This window comes from Dama dama, chromosome 2 (genome assembly GCF_033118175.1).
Source record: "Dama dama isolate Ldn47 chromosome 2, ASM3311817v1, whole genome shotgun sequence".
Classification (NCBI taxonomy): Eukaryota; Metazoa; Chordata; class Mammalia; order Artiodactyla; family Cervidae; genus Dama; species Dama dama.
Genome location: NC_083682.1, coordinates 41,817,800 through 41,842,247, shown reverse-complemented (window position 1 = coordinate 41,842,247; position 24,448 = coordinate 41,817,800). Strand labels below are relative to the sequence as shown.

The 24,448-nt window shown below is 39.2% G+C and overlaps 1 protein-coding gene across 2 annotated transcripts in view; it reads right to left on the bottom strand.

Moving 5' to 3' along the window:
• Window positions 1-5,252: 5,252 nt before the first annotated feature.
• TMEM135 (transmembrane protein 135) overlaps window positions 5,253-24,448 on the bottom strand; it is a 247,886-nt gene continuing 228,690 nt past the window's right edge. For both annotated transcript variants that reach the window (XM_061120243.1, XM_061120253.1), the window contains 7 exons: window positions 22,456-22,525; window positions 19,070-19,237; window positions 15,525-15,588; window positions 14,483-14,559; window positions 10,275-10,373; window positions 9,418-9,485; window positions 5,253-7,642 (listed from right to left, as the gene is read on the bottom strand). In XM_061120243.1, the coding sequence (XP_060976226.1) occupies window positions 7,510-7,642; window positions 9,418-9,485; window positions 10,275-10,373; window positions 14,483-14,559; window positions 15,525-15,588; window positions 19,070-19,237; window positions 22,456-22,525 (679 nt within the window). In that variant the 3' untranslated portion in view covers window positions 5,253-7,509. The remainder of the gene's footprint in view (window positions 7,643-9,417; window positions 9,486-10,274; window positions 10,374-14,482; window positions 14,560-15,524; window positions 15,589-19,069; window positions 19,238-22,455; window positions 22,526-24,448) is intronic.

Here is a 24,448-nt window from a genome sequence, read left to right as displayed (position 1 = left end):
TCTGAGGTCTGACCTATGTAGGATTGGAATGTGTCAATCAGAAATGCTGTCAGCTGAAAAGGAACACAGCCCTCCACTGACAGAGCCTCCAGATCTCGGGGTTTGTTTGCTCAGAATGCCCAGAGGTATGTGGTTACTGGCACTGAGTCAGGGGTTCAAGAATGTCATCTGGGGGGCAGGTTCTTTATTTCTGCTCTGACATCTTTAACACAGTGGGTTTCCATCTTCGTACTTTTCACCTCATATTTGCAAGATGTTTGCCACAGATCCAGAGCCCTTCAACTAGTGTTATGAACAAGAAAAAAAAAAAAAGAGTTGAAAAGAGCTTTCCTTTAATCAGGGAAGAAAAAATCTCCAAGACTTTCCCCCAGATCTTCCATTACATCTTATTGGCCCCAGCTGGGTCACATGACCATCCTCAGAGGAAAGGTTGGAAAAATATCTGGACAAGGAGGAGTAACGTGAAAGGCCTAGAAAAATCATGATCCATCCCTGGGGCTGGGCACATTGCTGCCTTAAACAAAGTTAAGTGTTCTCAGCAAGGAAAAAGGATTAAACAACCATTAGATGAGCAATGAACAGTAACTCCAATCCCGTTTTTGAACCTTAATTCAAATTCTAGTGAAATAAGAGTTCTAAAGGAAAACGAAGTCCCAGATGATCAATTATGCCTCTAGTTTTGTAGATTTATTTATTTTGTCCTCTCAGGTCTCAAAGGGATCTTACTGTTATTCCTAAGAACGACAGGCTTCCCCAAACTGCAGTTTCAAATCTAGATGCTATTGAATCTCCTCCTGTGGTTCTGTAGATTTTACCTATTCTACAAATTAAATTTCAAAAAGAGGCAGCTAAGATGTTTATTCATATATAACCTCTCTTTATGCATTTGCAACTTAATGAGGACATAACCGCTGCCTTTCTTCAGCACCACGAGACCACCCAGTCATTCAAGACACAAACACTGAACACTTGGAGGAGGCAAATGAACTTGTTCGTCAACAGCTAGCTGGACGGACGGCCTCCAGTGAGGTTTATGTTTCTACTAATGCCGCAGACCTGGTACCCACTTTGGTAATTCTGACAAATAACCCTTCACGGACAGTGTCTCTTCACCCTTCCAAGTCTGGCAGGGCACATGCTGGTCACGTGGGCCCCTGGGACCTGCCTCTAAACACTCCCACTTTGAAGACCCCCCCGGGGAGAAGGCGCCTCTTTCCCTCACAGCCTCCACAGCACTCCTTCAGGTGCTTAGCAGTCTTACCTTCAGCGTTCCCTGAAGCGAACAGGAAAAGAAGGACTTTGCTTTTTTTCCCCCAGGAGAGCTCACACTGAAGAAGTAAATGGCAAAGCTGTGGCAGGAAAGCCCAGGCTCAGGAAGGAAAAGGAAGAAAGAGAAGGGAGGAGGTAGGACTTGAAGTGCGTTTGCCGTCTCTTCTCAACACGGCCCTTCTGGCGCCCCATCCCCTAACAACCAATAACACGATTACTTCATGCTTCACCAGTCCCGTTTCTCTACAGCCACAGGGTCCCCCTGTGGGGCCGATGTAACCCACAAAGAAAATTCACTGAAGGGGTTAACTGATGACTAAAAAAATGTAATGGATATCGAGGGAAGAGGCCTCAAAGACGGCCTGGTTCACGTGAAGGACAGAGGAACGTGCTGTTCCTGGGGGACTTCAGCCAGCACAGGCGCACAGCTCCGCTTGGGCAGGCCCGGAGCCCCCAGCCAGCCATGGGGGGGCTGGTGTGCGAAGACCAGGGACAGCCCGCCGCCTGCAGCCCCGGCTTCTCTGACAAGATCAGGGGGTTTCAGGGGTGGAGGCGGAGGATGCGGGTGCAGGGAGGGAATACCCACACTGAACAGAAGACTGACCAGGCAAGGGGCAGTGGCTTATGATCTAGAGAAAAAATATAATCGATACCTCGCCTGAGACCTCTGCTGTGGACCAGATTGGGGGTGTGTGTGTGTGTGTGTGTGTATGTGTGATGACTGGGATTTTCGGGCCTGCAAAGACAAAGGTTAAAGCCCAATGTGTGTGTGTGTGTGTGTGTGTGTGTGTGTGTGTGTGTGTGTGTGTGATGACTGGGATTTTCGGGCCTGCAAAGACAAAGGTTAAAGCCCAATGTGTGTGTGTGTGTGTGTGTGTGTGTGTGTGTGTGTGTGTGTGTGTGTGTGATGACTGGGATTTTCGGGCCTGCAAAGACAAAGGTTAAAGCCCAATATGTGTGTGTGTGTGTGTGTGATGACTGGGATTTTCGGGCCTGCAAAGACAAAGGTTAAAGCCCAATGTGTGTGTGTGTGTGTGTGTGTGTGTGTGTGTGTGTGTGTGTGTGTGTGAGAGATGACTGGGATTTTCGGGCCCGCAAAGACAAAGGTTAAAGCACAATGTATTATTTCACTCAGGACACATTTGGCGGAGGTAAGGGTGGAAAGAAAATAGATAAAGTGACAGGCAAGAGGAAATGAGCTCCTGCCTCGTCTGTGTGGCCGCAGCAACAGGCGGGGGCTGTGACAAGGTCGTTTAGAGGAGACGGACTGTCCTGGATTTAAAGCTCTCACAGGCAGAGGCATGTCTCTTTCCACATCTGGGCAGTTACCCTCCGCTCCCTCCGGCGAAGAAATGCAGAGCTGTATCAGAAGTCACCGTCCCAAGGCACGTTTACTCCACCTTCACGATCCTTCCAGAGGCCCCCACTGACCAGCTGTCCCCCGAGGGAGCGATGGAGTGTCCACATTCAGGGAGTGTGGTTGTAACGGAACACCAAGCCCAGAAAAAGGCGCGAGGCACAGGGACAAGGGGCGGGGAGGGGTAACATGAAGCCAGACATAAGATTCCAAGGCTGGAAGGAGGCAGGAGACAGCTAGGACAGCGGCGTGAAGAGGGGAAGACAGACTACAGCAAGGCGCGAGACGTCAGCTACCAGGTATTAACTCTTCCCTCCAATCCCATGTCACTCACTCTGCTCTCAATATAAAAGCGCACCTACTCTCGCTCGGCACAGCTCTGAGCTCCGGCTGTGCGCTGCCCGGCTGCAGTCCGAGGGCACAGGCTGCATCTCGGGCACGCTTCTGGTCCCCCTCTGCTTCCGGAAGCCACACGTCAACGTCAGCTTCACTTCTTTGCAGTTACCTCTATCATAGTGAAAGTGAAGGCGTTAGCTGTGAACAGTGACTGCCTCTGCCACCAGAGCCCGCCTGGCTCCTCTGTCCATGGGGCTCTCCAGGCCAGAACACTGGAGTGGGTTGCCATGCCCTTCTCCAGGGGATCTTCCCGACCCAGGGATCAAGCCCGCGTCTCCTGAATGGCAGACGGATTCTTTACCACCTGAGCCACCCCGTTCATAACTATGGAGGCTTTACAAAGTCACCTGAGGCTGTAGCTTAAAACAGAAAACACAGCCTTAACCCTGAGGTCCTAGCTGAAGGGAAGTGCACACCACCCCAGGGCCCACAGGCACCCCCACCCCCGATCTTGGAGTCACACGAGTCCCCCACACTCCTTTCCTTGTTGATTCCATGAGAAGGGAGTACAGAATCAGCTAAAGCACTAATTTGCTGTTGTTTAGTCATTAAGTCATGTCCGACTCTTTGTGATCCCCACAGGACTGTAGCCCACCAGGCTCCTCTGTGCATGGGATTCTCCAGGCAAGAACACGGGATTGGGTTGCCATTTCCTTCTCCAGGGGATCTTCCTGACCCAGGGATCGAACCTGTGTCTCTTGCACTGGCAGGCGGATTCTTTACCACTGAGCCACCTGGGAAGCCCCAAAGCACTAACAGGAACAGGCTATAAAGAGGAGGCACAGGGTTGTAGCAACAGTAAGAATAGTCTCCCAGGCATCCACAGTTAGGCCAGCCTCAGCCCAGGCCCACAGAAAAACTGATCTCTTTTTGTTTTCCTTACGTCTTTTTCTTGGTCACGCATCTTTGACTACCTAAACTGTCTATCTGAAAATGACAGTGGAAGAAATAGGCAGCAATAGGTCCCGGTGCTAGGGGAGATCCAGTGTATTGTGTACCTTAGCAACGTTACTGTTCAGAAAGGAGTGTTCTCTTTGTGGAGCAAAAAAGCATCCACGTAAGTAAGAATGATTTTGTGGCTCTACCAGCCTACCTTCTACTTAAGCATATAAAAACCAATTGCAGGGACAGGGCTTCCTGGGTGGTCCAGTGGTCACCAATCCGCCCCGCAGTGCGGCACGTGCAGGTTCGATCCCTCGTCGGGGAACTGAGACCCCACGGGCCGCAGAGCGACTAAGCTGGCGCCTCAACGACCGGGCCTGCTCTGGAGCCTGTGTCCCACACGGAGTCTGGACGCTGCAGCGACAGAGCCTGTGTGACACAGCGAAGACGGCGGGATCAATAAACAGGAAACCGCAGGGAGAGTTCAAGGACTCCCAGGGCTTGGCGATGGCTGATTCGGAGGCCACGCTCCCCGCGGGAACACCTCTCTGCTCTGCCTCGGGGCTGCCTCACCCCACTGAGAGAAGGACTCGCCATAGCAAGGGGACAAAACTCCTTGAGGGTAGAGGAAATTGATTCTCCTTAACAAGGCACTGCCAGAGGGCTCAGAAACTCAGGGGTGTGATAAAATGCAAGCAAAAATGATTTCATCAGTGAGTTGTTAGCTAGACAAAACCCACAGGAAGATGAATACTCAATCAAGCTCAGCATGAACACACTGGGACAGGTGACTGATTTGGGTTTCCTCACGAAAGACAAGTCTGTTCCAGAAGAAAGCAAGTTATAAAGTCTGAGAGCAAAGAGTAAAGAAGATAAAACTCTATTAAATGACTACTCACTAAAGAACAAATATATATACCAGGCATCAACTGAGAGATAACAATGCTTATAGGTCATTGAAAAGGTTATAGGAGAAATCATAGAATTTGTTTTTAAAGAAGACAACTGAATCATGGTTTTCTTTCAGAGATGGGTAACAAAATGGACTAGACTATTGGATGAAAAATGGGTAAGAATCTGACAGATTTGAGATAACTTGTTATCCTGCAACTTGTCTTTTTACTTGGTTGGTACTAATGCTAAGATTTTATTAATTCAGGAAATAGTTAATTAATACAGGCAACACTCATAATCCTATTAAGCACCCCAATGCTCTGTTTTCCAGTCTACAAAAAGATGTAGCAAATACTAAGAGGGCATGTTAAGTGTTTGATATACTCAGGTCTAGTGGAAGGAAACTTACCATAGATAGGACTTCTTCAGCGTATAAACTGGACTAAAAAACATATTGTGGAATGGAGACATCTATTTGACTTTATTTATGATGCCAAGGTGTCAATCAATACTTGGTTAGTTAGAGGTAGAAAGACATTCATTTTGATTGTCTTCAGGAACACAAACACAGTTTCTTTGTGTCTGCTCGAACAACTATACTTCGCAGTCTATCCCAATAAAATAAAATTGTACTTCTCTATTCACCACTGCAAACTAGTTAACTGTTCATTTCAGCTATACATTCATTATTATACTCTGCTTCATGATGGCTATTTCATTTTATATAAAATAAAAAATGACTATAGCTTGTGTTAAAAAAGATAGATCATAGAAATGTACCTTTTGACGAGTAAAATTTTACTAAACAATCTCATCATATTTCAGTAGAATTTGTCTTTCAATTTCATAGTTTTTTTTTTTTTTTTACTGTGAGTGAAAACAACTTATGGATTAAAAAGTTTTCTGTTTAACTGGGCAGGAAAAATATTATAAACGTAATTTATGAATAGAGAAAATAAGATGCAAGTAGCAGTGCTTTCTTCACTGCTGTAATACTTCGTTTTTAAAGGTAAACACAGTAGCAATCATTTTGGTTCCAGGGAATAAAAAATTAAAGCTGAATTTACTAATCAATTTGGAATTCTGAAGCCAAAAGGATCCTTTAACCGTACTGCCTAACAGACAAGTCATCCTAAACAGTTAATCATAATGCAAAATTGTGGCCTAATTAAAATGGCTCTTTCTGATAGTATGGTACCAGAGCCTATCTTTTTTGTTGGGTTTCAATCTGCCATAACAACCAGGCTAGGATTACATGCAAACAGAAGCATACAAGGCTTGACGAAATTGAATATGGAGGATTAAGCATTTAAAGTTTGAGTTATAATTCTTGTTGCTACACAAGTTCTACTGCATAGAATTTAGAACATAATTCTATAGAACATAATTAATTTACAACAGCCTAAGACTTTTCAGCAATAAAATTATACTTAAAAAAATATACCATTATCCCTATATGTTACATTAACTGTAGATTTCACAACCACTTCAGCCTTGTATTAACTTAGAAAAGAACAACTTGTCCCTGAAAAACTCTAAAGAGTGATCATATTTCAATCAAAACTGTTCTGAACTCACTCACAATCAGCAGTGACCACATTTTGTCACGTCTTTGCTCCAACAGGAGTAAAAATGATGGTAACGAGCTTTTGAAAACAGGCTAGAGAATCTGCATCCAATTAGCGATGAAACGTATTTCTTCACAACCACTGGATTTTTAGAATGTTTTTAGTTGTCAAACAAGTGAAACAGCTGAGGGAACAAACTGCCAAACCTGCCCAAACTCCTTTTGTTCCACAGAATTTGATCCCTTCTAAATTGACAATGGCATACAAACTTAGCTATGATGAATCCAGTCCTTATAAATGAAAACAAACATAATGAACCTACAGGAGGAGGTTTAAAAATAACTTCATTTGCTTTTAAATATTCAAGTGTAACGTTTCCGTAAGAGACTAAAACAGACATTTCAACTGTATCAGATTTGTCAGTTTCCACCTGATTCTAACCTGCCGTTAATACATAAAGGTCACTGAGCTGCCAAAGAGCCCAGCTAAGCATATCGTGGGGAGATACAAAGGTATCAGTGGAAGGAAACCACGGATGCCACAGCCTTTATCCAAACAGCATGAGACCCGTCTTTGCATCCCTGAAGCAAGAATGGCCACTTTCCCCAATTAAATTGCTCTATCTGAAATAAAGCAGCATTGTCTGTGAAGTTACTCCATACCCATAACATTTCACTACTAATTCGAAAGTTAAAAAAAAAATACAGGTCAAATCCATGTACCCGTGATCCTTTTGTATCTTAAAATGTAGCTATATTCTTAGTTTCCACCAAGAATTATATTGGAATGAACTAAAACATCTTTTAAAGTCATTTTAAGTATACTCTGATTTGTTACTACATTTCTACATAGATTATTTAATATTGCTTGTGGACATAATTTAATCGATAATATATCATAATTTCAACCACTACAGTGACCCAGAATGAGATTCTGGCTATAGAGGGAGCTTAATTATTAAGCAACACTTTCCTAAAAAACTTCTGAATTTCTGATTGGTAAGAAAATCAAACACAAAAGAGCATCCGTCATTGAAATAACACTGAAGTTCAAGCTCGGGCCCTCTTCTTTGTGTTCAGCATAATTAACTCTCCAGGACAAAATAACAAAACATTAAGTCACATTAATAAGTTACAGTAATCTTCAAGAAAACTCGATGGGCAACTCTGGCGCTACAACTGTGTATCTTGGATCCAACCTAGGGACGAAGTCCGGGAAGTTTTTAGATGCACCGGTACCAAAAACATCAAGGACTTTCCGGTTCATGACAGCAAACCTGTAAAACAGAGGACACCGGGAATCAGTACTTAATGACGTTGTAAAAGAAGATGACTCACTTCATTAATCTTTCATGGGATGGGAAGACAGAAGAGCTGGCACAGCAAGAGACTCAAAGGCAGGTTCGGAAGTCGTTTCGCTACTCTTCCTCAAGATGCACCGTCTCAGGTTTTCTTTGAAAAGATGCTAGTCCCCAAATCTGAAACCCCAGGGATTACCATCATCATTTCAAACCCTTCCAGAGCTCTTTCCACTAGATTGTGTCAAACAGAAAAATAGGTTCATTGTGATTTTCTTGATTAACAGATGAATGCAATTGTAAGAAGCTACATATATAATGAATGAGCTGACATTTACTGACAAGCAAAGGTATTACAGGTAATTCCTCCCATAACTGAAATTTTAATGTCTCACAATCAACAGAAAATACATTCAAATGTGCAAATATTTAGTGACTGAAGAGGAAACAGTTTATAGGTTTTCAAATTTCTAATACATACAACAGAGTAAAAACATGCCCTCACTTTATCCATCACCTAACCTAAGAGATAAGAAATTTTCAAAGGACACATATTCAGCTGATGTGCAGGATGGACCTTCTGCATCTCTGTGCCTGACTGTAAGCTCTTCTTCTCCAGGGAAGATCCCAGGGTGAAATTATCTTTGAGTCATGGGCCAGTGTCATCGTTCCAAGAACCAATAAATGTGACTTTTAGCTCCTTTCCAACGTTAAGTTCCCTTCCAAAATAATCAACGGGTTAAACCCACTGATGTGCAAAAAAACATAAATGACGAATAAATAAACGATCAAATGATAACAATATAGATTAATAATATAGATTTTAAATGATTAAATAATAATAATAATACACAGTGTCATGGCTAAGAGGAAGAATTCTACAGCCGGACTGCCTGGCTCAACCCGGGCTCCATCCTTTACTAGCTTTGTGATTCTGCAAGTGCTTAAACTGTGTGCATCTCAGTTTCCTCACAGGTAAAGCCAAGATACTAAGTACCTAGTACCTATCTCACAGAGCTATTTTAAGGATTAAGCACATATGTATGTATATGTGTGCTGTATGTGTTAATGTGTGTATCTTAAAACCACCTCTGGGACATAGTCAGCACTATACAATCTTCGCTACTATTTCTATTAACGACAGCAATGTTAATGGCAGCTGCTACTTACTGAGTGCCTACGAAGTGCTCAGGGCTGCCACAAACGTACCGATTTTCCCATGACCATACAAAGTATGTGTTATTGCTTCATTGTAGAGAGAAGGAAACTTGAGGCTCATGAGGGTAAACAACTTTCCCCACCAGTGACACAGCGAAGGATACCAGAGCTGGAGTCAAATCCAGGTTTGTTCAGCTCCCAAACTCAGAGTCTGTGTATCAGGCTAAGTTGCCTCTCACAGAATTAGATTATAATCAGGAAACGCAAACACCACCACCAATAAAGAACATGACAGTAGAGGCAAAGGAAAATATGCTTACAAAAATCAGGTAAAAGAATATGATTATTTTTCATTATTTTTCCCAAATAGAAATCAGTCTATTGTTTAGACAGGATTTCTAATGAATCTGTTTAGTGTGTTTAAACAAAAAGAAACATTCCACGTTATTCTTATTAAATTTTAGTTCAAATTTGTTTTACACCTAGATAGCTACCTTACCAAAGAATACTCCCTCAAGTGGACAAAAAGATTCAACATCTTTTTTGTGGTAATTGCTTTTTTTATGATCAGTTAACATATCTCATAGATATCTTACCTGCCCTTGGTGAGTCTTAAAAGGAACTTCCAGTAAGATGGTCGTAAGGTCTGAACTTCCATGACAGCCTAAAATTATTCAATTTGAGACTTTTTTTAGTAAACAGCAAATCTTATTATCCATCTTAGGCAATAGACTACTTTTATCTCTATTTTTATTGCTCATTGTGTTTAAAAAACAAAACAAAACACCCCAACAGTGAAAAAAAAAGTATAAGTTGACTTTCTAGAATCTTTGTAAATATGCCTTCAAATAAGAATATTGCACAGGAAATAATGATTGAGTTAATAGTCATCATTATTAGGAAGCACTTACAAGATATCCATTAGATAGTTGGCACTTCACTAATTATAATGAGTTTACCAACCTGGCAGGATTATTGTGAGAAAGTGCAAATAAAAGCTGTCCCCAAAACTCTGCAGAAGTCCTAAGATCATTAACGTCAATAATGGTGGTTACAGAACTTGAGACTGAACAATGCTTTTATTAAAGTAGACTCTACCACTGTCCTCACTGCTTGAGTAATGTTGAGGAAATGCAATTATTCTTATTTATATCCATGGTATCTTTTTTCCATAAGTAAAATTAAATGAGGGCATTCTAGCCAAGATACTGGAGTGATAATTTTCCTAAAAAAAATTGAAACCTAAAAATGGTTGTGTTCGTAAAACATGACCTGGCCCACTAAGTTAACATGTTTAATGACTGGATACTTGTAAGCTATCTTGCTAATAAGACAAAAAAGCATACAATGTAAAAAATGGAAATGCTTCCAGGCCTTTCTTTTTCCCCCATTGGTTTAATACACATGAGAAACAGAAATGATTCTATTTCTCATTTCAAAAAGCTATACTTACTGCCTGGAAGCAAATTGCTGTAGAGATGGAATAGATGATAGTGTCTGCATGGGGAAAGTAGGGGACCTTTCCTGCTTCAATGCCTTTGAAATACATTGTCTGCAAAACAAGCATAATGGGAGATTAATAAGGAAAAAAACTTTAAACAGCATTAACAACAAAGTGGAGCAATACATTCCTTATCTACAACTATTTTTCCTACTTTTCAATAACCTAACACTTCTTCCAGAGCTCAAATCACAGGTATATCTTCCCCGACAGTGTCAAGCGGCAGCGTTTTCTTTTCCTCAGCCCCTCATCCCAAGCCCCAGATACCAGTAATAATACTTTTCTGTGAAATTCAATAGCACCTTATTTCTACCTCTTTCATGTCATTTATTCTTCAATGCTTCCTGTACAATGTCCAAGTCCTCCCTTCTCTGTCAGATCTATTCATTTAGTTCAGTTTGGTCACTCAGTTGTGCCTCTTTGTGACCCCATGGACTGCAGCACACCAGGCCTCCCTGTCCATCATCAACTCCCGGAATTTACTCAAACTCATGTCCATTGAGTTGGTGATGCCATCCAACCATCTCATCCTCTGTCGTCCCCTTCTCCTCCTGCCTTCAATCTTTCCCAGCATCAGGGTCTTTTCAAATGAGTCAGTTCTTCACATCAGGTGGCCAAAGTATGGCATTTCAGCTTCAGCATCAGTCCCTCCAATGAATAGTCAGGACTGATTTCACTGGTTTGATCTCCTTGCAGTCCAAGGGACTCTCAAGAGTCTTCTCCAACACCATAGTTCAAAAGCATCAATTCTTCGGCACTCAGCTTTCTTTATAGTCCAAATCTCACATCCATACATGACTGCTGAAAAAACTGTAGCCTTGACTAGACGGACTTTTGTTGGCAACATAACATCTCTGCTTTTTAATAAGCTGTCTAGGTTGGTCATAACTTTCCTTCCAAGGAGTAAGCATCTTTTAATTTCATGACTGCAGTCACCATCTGCAGTGATTTTGGAGCCCAGAAAAATAAAATCTGAAACTGTTTCGACCATTTCCCCATCTCTTTGCCATGAAGTGATGGGACCAGATACCATGATCTTAGTTTTCTGAATGTTGAGCTTTAAGTCAACTTTTTCACTCTCCTCTTTTACTTTCATCAAGAGGTTCTTTAGTGTTTCTTTGTTTTCTGCCATAAGGGTGGTGTCATCTGCATATCTGAGGTTATTGACATTTCTCCCAGCAATCTTGATTCCAGCTTGTGCTTCCTCCAGCCCAGCATTTCTCATGATGTACTCTGCATATAAGTTAAATAAGCAGGGTGACAATATACAGCCCTGACATATTCCTTTTCCTATTTGGAACCAGTCTGTTGTTCCATGTCCAGTTCTAACTGTTGCTTCCTGACCTGTATACAGATTTCTCAGGAGACAGGTCAGGTGGTCTGATATTCCCATCAGATATTTTCCACAGTTTGTGGTGATCCACACAGTCAAAGGCTTTGGCCTAGTCAATAAAGCAAAAACAGATGTTTTTCTGGAACTCTCTTGCTTTTTCGATAATCCAACGGATGTCAGCAATCTGATCTCTGGTTCCTTTGCATTTTCTAAAACCAGCTTGAACATCTGGAAGTTCACGTACTTCAAGTTCAAGTACTGTTCAAGTCTGGCTTGGACAATTTTGAGCATCACTTTACTGGCGTGTGCGATGAGTGCAACTGTGCGGTAGTTTGAGCAATCTTTGGCATTGCCTTTCTTTGGTATTGAAATGAAAACTGACCTTTTTCAGTTCTGTGGCCACTGCTGAGTTTTCCAAATTTGCTGGCATATTGAGTGCAGCACTTTCACAGCATCATCTTTTAGGATTTGAAATAGCTCAACTGGAATTCCATTACCTCCACTAGCTTTGTTCGTGGTGATGCTTCCTAAGGCCCACTTGACTTCACATTACAGGATGTCTGGCTCTAGGTGAGGGATCATACCATTGTGATTATTTGGGTCATGAAGATCTTTTTTGTATAGTTCTTCTGTGTATTCTTACCACCTCTTCTTAATATCTTCTGTTTCTGTTAGGTCCATACCATTTCTGTCCTTTATTGTGCACATCTTTGTCTAGAAAGATCTCTAGTCTTTCCCATTCTGTTGTTTTCCTCTATTTCTTTGCATTGATCTTGAAAAGGCTTCTTATCTCTCCTTGCTATTCTTTGGAACTCTGCATTCAAATGGGTATATCTTTCCTTTTCTCCTTTGCTTTTCGCTTCTCTTCTTTTCACAGCTATTTGTAAGGCCTCCTCAGACAGCCATTTTGATTTTTGGTATTTCTTTTTCTTGGGGATGGTCTTGATCCCTGCCTCCTGTACAATGTCACGAACCTCCGTCCATAGTTCATCAGGCACACTGTCTATCAGATCTAATCCTTTGAATCTATTTGTCACTTCCACTGTATAATCGTAAGGGATTTGATTTAGGTCATACCTGAATGATCTAGTGGCTTTCCCTACTTTCTTCAATTTAAGTCTGAATTTGGCCATAAGGAGTTCATGATCTAAACCACAGTCAGCTCCCAGTCTGGTTTTTGCTGACTGTATAGAGCTTCTCCATCTTTGGTTGCAAAGAATATAATCAGTCTGATTTACGTATTGACCATCTGGTGATGTCCATGTGTAGAGTCTTCTTTTGTGTTGTAGAAGAGGGTGTTTGCTATGACCACTGCATTCTCTTGGCAAAACTCTATTCGCCTTTGCCCTGCTTCATTCTGTACTCCAAGGCCAAATTTGCTTGTTACTCTAGCTGTTTCCTGACTTCGTACTTTTCCTTCATTTTTCATTCATTAAACATGTACTGGTGTAAACCTGGTTAGTCCATAACAAATACTAACGCACTCTAATCAAGATATCTATATAGATTAGATTGTAGACCATCATATGTGTATGTGTATATATTTACATCTATCATGTATATATGTATGTGTATATATTAATATATATATTATATATTGGCTCTCAGGGGGAAGAGCAACCACCCTGTCGAGGACAAAGGACCAAAGGGAATTTCAGAAATGACTCATTGTGTAGTGCTTCTCGAACATAAGAACCACTTCTTAAAAAACAAATTTCCAATTGTCAGGGCCTGATGCTTTTATAATACAATAAATATGAATTATTAGAAAAAAATTTTAACACAAAATTGAACTAAATTTTCACCATTACATTCAAAAAACAAATTACTCTATTGAGGTGCTATTACAGTTTCCAAATGCTTCCTCTCAATTTCTATCCTTTCCGTGTCATGAGCTGGTAATGAACAGTTCATGGACCAATGTCAGTCTGCTGACCACACTTACAATAGTGTGATCTTCTAAGAGGTCTAGGATCAACAACCAAGTAAGAGAGGAAAAGCAGGGGTAACAAATAGGGTGAAAATGCATGATTATGAGGGATTTCCAGCAAATCTATGGCTAGAAAATGGGATAATTCATGGAGATGGGTTTTCTGGAATGTGGGAAGGCTAAAGTGAAACTAGTAAGAAAAGTGGAAAGATGACCAAGACAGAATGGTGTTTCAATAGGCTGGAGGGAGGTTTAAGAAGATGTGAGTGGTCCATGAAATAAAGAACATAAAATAATTTTTTCAAAGAAAAAAGTTACCTAAGCAGGTGATTTTTACTTAATATTCATTACACAGTAATACAGCATTTTAACATAAAACTAACTTCAACTAAAACAAAGGGACTGCAAAAGACATATGTGAGGTCATAATGAAAGTGTAAGCTCTAATTGGATAATGATAATATTAAAGAATTAGCAGACTTCTAAAATGTATGATGTGCATTTTGTTTATACCCTGATGGCATTGTTGATTTGTTTGTTTTTAAGGAATCTTTATCCTTTAGTTTTATTTTTCAAGGACTCTCTGATGTCTGGGATTTGTTTTAAAATAATTTTGTACCTTGGGATTTGGAGCAGTATAGATGAAAGGAGACTGGTCAAATGCTGTTAACTGTTGAAGCTATATGATGCGTACATGAGGGTTATCACGTTATTCTTCCGATGCTTGTGTATATTTGAAAATGACACAGATTAAAAAAAGAAGAAATAGGAAAACTGGCTTTGTAAACACTTCTATAAGATTAGAATCTGCTTTTGAAACTGGGATATATATCGTTGCTGAAGTAGCTAAAAGGCTCTATATCGTTTGGCTGTACATGCGTAAAAATGTTTGCTTACCTCTACCAATTTGGAAGCTAAATACATGGAAATTGTTGTGCTTTTATAAAACATCATTGATACTCCTGCCAAAAATCCTGAAACAATAAATAAGGCAAAACTGATCAGAATTCAAAAGTACTTCTTTGTTATTACATCACTTGGAAACGTTAATTCACTTAAATAGGAAAGAATGGATTTAGCACTGCCTTTTGCTATAACAAAATCGAGGACAGTAGTACAAGTAATGATATGAAAATGGGGTGAAGTCTCATTTATCATATTTTTTTAAACTTAAAAATTGACCTTCAGAATTAGGAACCACAGTTCTGATAACATAAGAAACCTCACATTTTAAATTAAATTTTTAAAAACAGCAGTGGTCTTACCAAATATAACAACTTTTAAAGGCTACTGGTATCATTTCTCATTTTAAGTGGAAATATTCATTCATTTATTGTCCTAAGAGCTCAAATCATACTTAGCGCTGTCACCGCACTTCTCTCCATTGCTTTCATTCTATAAATGGTAAAGCAAGGTGGCAGGCGGTCTGGAATACTAATAGCAGGGACAGTACTAATAAATATCTGAAAAATCATCTAGTCAGCTTAAGTAATAAAATATATTGAGCTTACAGAAAATGTTTAGTTTTGATGTTTATAAATTACTTGAGTTCCTTAAAAAATTACTTAAAAACATGTCAGCTGCCAGTGGTAAAATCAAAATGCTTTTAAGAAATCATTAGTCACTTATTAAAATTTTATGTTCTTTTGTGACACATTCCCTAGAATTTCTGGCCTGTCACAGGACAGAAACCCAAGTCATTATGTTGCCAACTCAAAACATCAGATGGCAAGAGAGCCTTGGTATGTTCAATTTCACAAGTACAAAATATTAATACTAGTGCCTTGATGGGGATTCTATTAGAAAAAGGAAGATACAAGGAAATCAGATGAATTTGAAAACCATTTCTGCTTCACTCCTATCATGGACTGATGTGATAATATATGTATGTCATATATATTTTATATATGTTATACTAATATACATTATATTGCTTTACCAGCTATAATGGCATGCAGTTCATCATCCAGATTTCTGACCCAGCGCAGGAAGCAACTAGTACCCTGTATCAAGAAGAAAATACAATTCCTTCAGTTGTTTCAGTTCTAGGAAAAAAACTACACATAACATTTGTAATGGGTGAGTCATCAGCTGGCCTTGGAAGCAAATTGGTGACCTTATTTAAATCAAATAAGGTACAAGATACCATGAAAAAAATTAGATTAAAAAAAGAAATGAAGAGCTCTGGAAATGGTAAAATGAAGGTCAACTCATTAATTTATTAATAGAAGACATGTTTTCCTTATCTTGTGCTATGCTAAGTCGTTTCAGCCATGTCTGACTCTTTGAGACCCCATGGGCTGTGGCCTGGCCAGGCTCCTCTCTACAGGGATTCTCCAGGCAAGAATACGGGAGTGGGTTGCTGTGCCCTCTTCCAGGGGATCTTCCCTACCCAGGGATCAAACTGCATCTCTTATGTCTCCTGGGTTGGCAGGTGGGTTCCTTGCCACTAGTGCCACCTGGGAATTTTTACCTAGAATTGCTATAAAAATGAGCCACCTCTCTAACGCAGTGTGGTCAGAAGACTACGGCCCACTAGCCAAATCTAGCCTGCCATCTATTGTTATATGGCTCATAAGCTAAGAATATTTTTACATATCTCAATGGACGAAAGTAAATAAAAAATATTTTGTGACACATGAAAATTATATGAAATTCTAATACAGTGTGATTAAGCTTTACTGGAATACAGCAGTGCTCATTCATATAGTCTATGACTGCTTTTACACTACAAGAGCAGAGTTGAACAGCTATGAGTGAGACCAAATGCTTCACAAAGCTTAAAATCTCTACTATCTGGCCTTTTACAGAAAAAGTTTCCTGACTCCTGGTTCAAAACAAAAATTGCAACAATGCATTGTGGGGTTTATAACATATAAAATAATAAATGAATTGCACAAAGGATAGGAAAAGGGAATTAAAAGGTGTGGTTAAGATTCTTTTTTTTTTTTTTTTTTAAGATTCTTAAACAATACTAAAGTGGTATCAATATTATTCGAAAATATTGACCAATAAATTAAAAATGCTTATTATCACTGAATTTAAAAAGAGGCATAAACAATAAGTCAATAGTGAAGATAGAATATAAAAAAATACAAAAAATTAAAATAAATTTAAAATATATAATACTCAAAAAATCCAGGAGACAAAAAATAGGAACAAAAAAAAGAAACAATAAAAAATAACTAATAAGGAAATAGATATAAATTCAACCATATCAATAAATGCATTAAATGTTATAGTCTAAAGATTCCAATTAAAAGACAGACATTATAAAATTGGATACAAAAGTAAGAATCAACTACATGTGGTCTAAAAGAAACAAAACTGAGGTCATGGAAAGATTAAAGGAAAAGGAAAATATGCCATCAAAAATAATTGAAAGAATGCTGAAGTAGCTGTATTAGTAACAGACAGTCGACTTCAGAGCAAGGAATATTACCAGAGATAAAGAGGGACATTACAAAATGGAAAAAGGGTCAGTTCATCAAGAAGACACAGAGGAAATAACGTTTGTTTGCCTCTCCTTCTCTTAATTACATTTTTATGAAGATGCAAAAAAGTGATAAATTTTTCCAAAATCTCATATGACTTAGAAATATGCTGTATCAATATTTTTATAATGGATTTTCTGACCCAGTTGCATTTATTTAGTTTAATACCACTAGTTTATATTACCTAAACAAATTACCTAAGTAGCTATATTACCTAAGTAGCTAAATGAAAACAAACAAACCTATGCTCTCAGACATGCTAGATGATGGAGAATAAGCAACCTAGGCTAACAGTGTCAGAGATAATTCACATATAAACATTTAAGAGTTTATCTTAAGAATAAATACAAGCACTATGACACAAGAAATGAAAAAGAACCTGAATAAAAACATATAATCACCAATATTCTGTTCTATTAGTTAGTTTATTAACGATATAAGTAGTGTTTCCTAGTCAAATCATATTGAAAATGTTTTCAATGTTAGTTATGTTTCATAACAAGTGACTAATTAACTATAGTTTGGGGTTTCCCTGGTGGCTCAGAGGTAAAGAATCCACCTGCAATGTGGGAGCCCTGGGTTTGATCCCTGAATCAGGAAGATCCCCTGGAGGAGGGCATGGATACCCACTCCAGTCTTCTTGCCTGGAGAAAATGTTTTCAATGTTAGTAAACAAGCGGTTAATTAATGATAGTTAACAGTTTGTCACTTTTTCCTTTTCATGTCAAAATACTTTCTCCATATTTACCTTTTCTTGGATAAGGAAATGGCAACCCACTCCAGTATTCTTGCCTAGAGAGGCCTGGTGGGCTGCTGTCCATGGGGTCGCACAGAGTCGGACACGACTGAAGTGACAGCATGCTTTCACGCATTGGAGAAGGAAATGGCAACCCTCTCCAGTGTTCTTGCCTGGAGAATCCCAAGGACAGAGGAACCTGGTGGGCTGCCATCTATGGGGTCGCACAGAGTTGGACACGACTGAAGCGACTTAGCAGCAGCATATTTACCTTTTACAGGTAAACTTTAACATAAAATGATATATAACCATCTTATGCAAAATAATTCCAGAATTCAATTTTTCACAGCAGTTTCTTTTAAACAACTGTGTCTATATTGTGTGTGTGCACGCATATGCAGACAGCTCAACCTTAGTTAACACACTTTACCATTTAAATTTAGAACATAAATTTTAGATGTTTAATAAAATATGTCAGCAATATAATTTACATATCAGTGATTCCCAATAAACAAAAGGCCATTACTTCAAACTGCAGAGTACTGTGTCACAGATGATCCATGTATATGTGTTTAGGTGTGTGCTTATTATATATGTGTGGGTACATTTACAGGAACATGTAGAAAGAGGTGGAAGAACATTAACTTTGTTTATTTGAGAGAGTGTAGTAGAACAAGTGAGTGGGAGGGAGATGGAAATAACTCATTATTTATATAAGTTACAATGAAAAATTCTTACTGGTTCTATCAAGGGTTGATATCAGCTAGAAGGGTCTGAAAATGTTTAAATTAATACTCAGGTAGTAAATGTTATTAAGAAAAACATGTAGGCCAGGTGTATTAATATCATTTTTGACATTAGAAATATTAGAAAGTTCATAATTTCTCAGTGATTACATTATTGAAAAAAAAGGAGTTTTTGAAAAGTCTTTAATGTTATGAATAAATACAACTATATCTAGACTTTCAAGCTTTAAAAGACAAAATGTCCTCAACTTTTATTCCCAATGTATTATGTATATCTGGTGGTATTTATGAATACTACAGAAAGAAGTATTAAGAAAAGTGACAGATGGGTTAAGACTGTATCTCATTTTAACAGTCAGTTCAGTTGAGTAGCTCAGTTGGGTCTGACTCTTTGCGACGCCATGGACTGCAGCACCCCAGGCCTCCCTGTCCATCACCAACTCCTCGAGTCTAGTTGAACTCAAGTCCATCGCATCGGTGATGCGATGCTATTTGTGAAAAGCCTTACCTTGTATATGCTAACAAAAGAGCCCAGAAAAGCTCCGAGCTGGAAGTTTTCTTTATTGTAGAAGAGAGAAAGTAGCCGGGATGGCTGTGTAAACAGATGCCTAAATGCAGAGGGAATTCGGAGGCAGCACTGGATCAAGTATCCCACGCTAAACATTCTGATGAAACCCTGGAGAAAATTGGGAGGAAAGTCGGATTATAACCAAATTCTGAAGTCTGACAGGTATAAACTTTACTGTCACAGAATCAAAACGGCACTAAAAACTTTAAGTTTGTATCGTAGCCATTTTCAAAACTATGTCCTAAAACCTCAAACAATTTTAAAAGAATCACCTTAAAAATAATCATGAGAGCTTGCAGTGGATATACTTTCTATGAATTTCCAGGACTTAAAAAGTTTCCCAAGCACTGACCAAGTCTGTCTATGTACCAGACTTCTACTTCTTGACATTTTGTTGACAATAACTGGGATTTATAATCCCTAAACCACAAATGAGTTTTAGAAACAAAAGCACTGAAATTCAAAAAAAAAAAAAAAAAAAAAAAAAAAAGCAGTTAACAAAATGAAACGCTTTTGGAAATTTTAACAAAAATATAAATGATCAAGTTTAAGGAATTTTCCAGGAAAAGAATGAATTCTAGCTAGGTTTTAATTTCTGTGTTCAATGTGTCAGACTAAAACATTTCCAGGGAACGGTACCTTTAAGGTAAACTAAACAAAGTTTGAAAAAGCAAATTTGCTATAAATCCACATTTCCTGTCACCATTTCCCCATATCACCTGCAACTATTTATAATGTAAAAGGGAAGGGAGAGGATGACTAATGATGGTCAATTTCATTTCAGTACTTTGGAAAATGAAGTTTGAGGTCACTTAATACTGAGAGACTGAAAAATTTCAGTCATCTTGAAACAAAATGTCATTTAAAAAAGTATTTTAAACATGATCCAACCAATACACTATAATATGGATCTCCTAGCACCCTTCTCTTCACCCCCACTGGAATGGAAAAATGTCAACATTCTTTCTTAGCAGTGTTTGCTGCTTAGTTCCAAAGATCAGGTTTGTATTTTCTGGATAGCAGCCTTCTTTTAGAAAAATTTTGAATTACTATGAAGAAACATTCATCAATTTATCTGAAGCTACCTAATAGCTGGTTAAAACATGAAAATTAAATTGTCTAATCAAGTGGTATGAATTATCATGCATTTGTTTAACTGAAACTGCTTAGTCCTTGGTTAATTCATGAACTGGTCACACTTTTATCTTGTCGTTGGTAATCTTGTAATATTAACCTGAGGGTTCAAAGATCACACTTATGTTCAATCATTTCATGCTATTTTCAAGAGATCTATTATCCCTCCATCTATTCACCCTTTCACGTATTCAGGAAAGGTTCAGTGAATGCCTCTCATGTGCCAAACATTATATTAGATGCTGGGGATACAGCAGTGAAGGGGACACAAAATTCTTGCCTTCATGGAGCCTCCATGCCCATTAGAAGAAGAGAAAATAAGTAAACAAATGTAAATTGCAGAATACAAAAAGTGTTGAGAAGGAAATAATCAGGTCACTGGGTGAGATATTAAAAGGACAACTTAGATTAGATTACTGGTAAGGGAAGACTACTAAGGAGTTGACGTTTAAGCAGACACAAAAGAGAAGGAACTAGCAGGAGAAAGACATTTCAGATAGCTTGGACAAAAAGCACAAAGCCAAAAGAGAGACTGACAGGTACCAACCAAAAGTTAGTGTGAATGGAGTACAGTGAGTTTGGGGGAATGTAATTCATTTGAGTATTTACTCAGGGGTCTGATTTAACATGAGGGGCAACTGAGCCCATGGAATAATGAGGTGCACTGTCAGAATATTTAACTATACTTGTGGCATAAATTCCTCACCCACAAATCTCCAAATAATCTTATATTCACGGACATAATATTAATTACAATGTACACACATATTAGCAAGTTTATAGTACTGGTACACATTTGAAAGAGTGACTACCTTTTTTCATAGATCAGTAATTCTCACTAACTTTCTCATATAATTTAAAAAAAAAATCACCTCTCCTCTCCTCAAAGTTTCTCACATACCTCTAATTTAGTCAGAATACTTTTCTTAGTCTCCCTCCTAAAAATCTCCCCCTAAAGTAGAATTCCCTCCACTTGGAGGGAATAATAACCCTCTCGTGGAATTGGCAGACTCTGAGGCTGCCGGCAACATTCCTTTCTTTTTTTTTTTTTTTTTGCCACTTTAAAAATGGGGCAGGAAATCAGATTTGGAAAGAGTGGAGCAGAAATTACTGCCCAGTGGAAAAAATACTCTACCGCTTTTACCCCTGCTTCCATCTTTGAGGATTTTAAAGGTAGGCGTGGGCTTGGCTGAGTGCCACCATCCACACCAGGCCACAAGCGCTCACATTCATGGGCTCTAATGCAATACAGTCCCTCCCGAGGGGACCATCAGGAGGCTGTCTTTTGAGGTGCTGTATAGCTCCGCTCCTCTCATCATCCATAAGGCGGGGATTAGATGTTGTGACAAAGAACATAAATTTTCTAAAGCGTCAGGATTGTGAGAGCACCGTCCAGAACTGAAGAACTTGCAGCAGATGGTACCACCTGTGCCAGACTAACCGCAGTGACAAAACTTCCTTCCCAGAGTCGGTGGGGATGTGGGTTCGGGGGGGCTGTGGTCGGCAGGGGATGGGGGCAGCGGGTGGGGGTGAGGGGTGGGGTGGGGGTGGGGAGCTCTGCTCTGGTACATTCATCTATGAGGGAACGGGGGATTTATGCCAGTGGGCATAACTAACTTTCTTAATGTAGAACAACTGTGGACATGCTCCAGTTACCTTCATGCCTTAAAAAATGTAACAGCTTCACAAGACGAAAGGCAAATGCCACTGTCCCAGACTGGGGAGCCTATGTGTGTGACTGCTGAGCCCCTAGCACATAGCTCGGTTCAGAGCCTTGCTCTCAGACATATTCTAATGAGGATACACTGCAAAGTATTTATGAATTTTAATGACTTTATTTCTCTGTCGTTTTTGTTGTTGCTGCGTCACCTTTTTCTGGGTTGGCCAAAAAGTTTGTTGGGAGTTTTCCTATAAGACGGTATAGAAAATCCAAACAAGCTCTTTGGCCAACCCAATATTTTGTTTTACGTTAAATAAGCAAGCCAATTTCAAAATTATTTAACAAAAGATCTGGTAAGTGAATCCTAAAAGCTAAATTGTCACCTAATTCTCAGAAGTATCTTATTTGGCAAGTCAAATGCAAAGAATTATAGCAATTACTGTCAATTTTTCCATTTACTTAGAAATTATGTTTTAATAAATAAGTTCTTTCCGCACACATTCCCTGTGGTTATTAGATTTTATATACTTACTTTAATGCAATATGAGATGCAATTATCCTCATAGTGTTTGCAACATCTATGCCTTGGTCCATGCTTACATCTGAAAACAAACCAAAGGAATTAAAAAAATTAAAATGCGTGTGTGTGCACACGTGTGTATGTCTGTGTGCACATGCATACGTGTGGATCTGCTTAAAACTCTCTAACCCAAAAACATCATCAACTCATTTTAAATGTGTGCATCTTTTGATTTCTTAGGACACATAGAAGCAAAGATAAAGATTTTTTTTCCTTTGCTGCTCACCATTTGATACACTGTAAATTATGCGACTGCAGTCAAAATACTGAGATGTGGAGCAGAAAGCCATGTTGGTAAATATTTGTGACTAGATACGAAAAATATGTATATGTTATCTTTATACTCTGCCAAATCTTTTGGAAGCTTTAGATCGCTCATTGTAGCATATAACGGTCATAAATCATCCATGAAGTCAAGACTTGAGCAAAAATCATAATGAGAATGCGCTCAGGTTACAAGAATTTATACTTAATTATATTTGAGAGAAAACATCTGGGAAAGAAACATGATACAGTATTAGAATTTAAAATTCCATTTTTAAAATAAATACAGAAATAGATCATGTGGGAATTCAAAGTAGGTTATTTGTGATTTAACTGTAAACCAATTAGTCCTCTGGTGTTTAATAAACATTTCTGCTGGGAAGACTACTGTTCAAGACACTTATTTTAGTTATTTGCTATATCGATTTCAGGATTATTTATTCACTTGAGGCATAAAGAAGTAAGTAGAATACCCTTCTCTCTCTCTCTCTCTTTAAAGAGTTCATGTCCCAAAATAAGCAGTCTTTATAACTTTCAGACCACAGTTAACTCATTATCTTCATGGTTGGAACACATTAACTCTTTCTTGCTTATAATGACAGCTTGTAGAGTGATGTTCTGGCTCTCTAATTCCATCTGCAAACTGACTATCAAGACCTTCTCCGAAATCCAATGCTGCCTTGCAGCTGGGGTGCACAGGCAGCCTGTCCCAGTCAAGAGCGACGGCATCGTTCGTTCCTTCTGTCGTTAGGATGATATGGCGTATCTGGTCTCGCCAAGTTGCTGAGTGATTAAAGCGAGGGGCCGAAAAGGGGTGAATTAGAGAAGGGCTGCCTTAAGTAAACCATCACTCTCCAAACTTATAAGTATGTGGACACGTCTAAGTGTCCTCTTCAAAGGCATCTCTCAGCATGGCCACCAGCACTACAGAGAGACTGCTCAACTCTCTTTGTTAGTGAACTAACATTCCGATAAATGAGTCACTCATTCTTTCCTAGCCTTTCATTAAAACGGCTTCCCCTGTGCTGCACCATCCATCTCCTATATGATCTGCTCTGCCTCTATATTATCTTGCACCTGCTTTCACACCAGCAGACTCACTGAGGCTGCCCTGACAAGTTCTGCCATGACCGGATCAGCTCTGATAGCCAAGGCTTCGTCCACCCACATCACACATTCTCTGCATTCCCCTGTGACTCTTGTTGATGTGGTTCCCATTAACGGGGTTCCCTATCACAATTAAGTTCACTACCACAAATATTCCTGCTGTCTACTATCCCTTTCTTTCCTATTACCTTCCTGCACTGTGCGTGCTAAAATGGAGACAAAGTCTTTACATTCAATAAAAATTCTGAGTACCTATCTGTGCCCCTGCATGTGAAGAAAGTCCTACATTATTTCACTTAATGCAAGCAATACTCCTTAACATAGGTTATTAATTCCTGCTAACCAGTGAGGACTTTGGAGTACGGAGTGACTAAATCACTTGTTCAGAGTCCCAAGGCCAGGAGGGGCAAAATGAGTCAAACACAGGTCTTCAGATTTCTTAAAGGGCATCCGTGTCCTGTAACTGATCCCCTAACTTTCTATATTGCCTCCTCATTCTACACTTTCTAAAACATCACTACAAGATTATTTTTATTGGCTGGTATTCCAATTTTAAATCATTAAATGCATTTTC